The sequence below is a fragment of the Penaeus monodon genome, chromosome 28 (genome assembly GCF_015228065.2).
Source record: "Penaeus monodon isolate SGIC_2016 chromosome 28, NSTDA_Pmon_1, whole genome shotgun sequence".
In the NCBI taxonomy this organism is placed as follows: domain Eukaryota; kingdom Metazoa; phylum Arthropoda; class Malacostraca; order Decapoda; family Penaeidae; genus Penaeus; species Penaeus monodon.
Window position 1 is genome coordinate 17,999,167 of NC_051413.1, and position 873 is coordinate 18,000,039.

An 873-nucleotide genomic window follows, 5' to 3' on the forward strand; every position below is an offset into this window, starting at 1 on the left:
ATAGTCACTTCTATCTACATGGATATGTCAGTTATCTTTGAAGTAAAATTGGTAGTCACCATGTACCCTACCTTAATTTCAACAGACTTGGGAAAATTGCTGACAACATGAGCATTGGTGAGAATTAGTCCGTCTTCACTGACAATGAAACCTGATCCATTTGACAGATGTTGATATTGCCGAATAATGTGCCTCCTGTGGAACAAAGCTCTTTTGGTGTAAGATATCACATTAACTATTATTTTGAATTTTAAACCCATAATACAAAAGGATATAATCAAAATAAAAACAATAAATTTAATTCTTGCCTTGTATCATTTATGGAGATAAAGACAACACCACCTGAAGCTTTCTGAACGGCATCTGCAACAAAATTATACATATCCCTCTTCTTGAAAAAGGCTGAAGCTTCTCCATTTCCTGCCACGGACACATCCTCAGGAGGTAGAGGGCTAGATGCCTGCACTGCTGGAAGAATCCGTCGAGGGAATTCTTTGTCCTTTGTCCTTTCATCATACAGTGTCTTTGCTGTGGCACCTAAGATGAGACCCGCACCTAGTCCCAGAGCTGTGCGGGTGTAGGAGGAGCCGTGATTGGAGTTTCTATCATTTTCTTTCTGGCCATCCTTGGCTGCTGAGACAGTGTGGGAAACATTTCTACATAAGCTTTGAAGAGAAGCAACATGATGCTTTTGGTGCTTTGTTGCCCATGACCGGATTATCACACTCCCAAAGCCTGAAAACAGGTAAATTTTTCACAATAATTTTGCTTAACCCATTGCGATGATTTTGGTACCTATGGAGTCCTCTCATTCTCTAGTACACACACTTGTAGGAATTGTGTCGTGGAACCCCCACTAACCCAACATTCGTG

At 40.9% G+C, this 873-nt stretch overlaps 2 protein-coding genes across 3 annotated transcripts in view; one reads left to right on the forward strand and one right to left on the reverse strand.

Moving 5' to 3' along the window:
* The window catches only part of LOC119591398 (serine protease HTRA2, mitochondrial-like), a gene marked incomplete at its 3' end in the record, with an annotated part of 49,963 nt that overhangs the window by 48,515 nt on the left and 575 nt on the right, over positions 1-873 (reverse strand). The window contains 2 exon segments of the mRNA XM_037940140.1: positions 72-195; positions 309-735. Coding sequence (XP_037796068.1) covers positions 72-195; positions 309-735 — 551 coding nt within the window.
* Positions 1-873, forward strand: part of LOC119591399 (importin subunit alpha-9-like) — a gene marked incomplete at its 3' end in the record, with an annotated part of 83,153 nt that overhangs the window by 24,985 nt on the left and 57,295 nt on the right.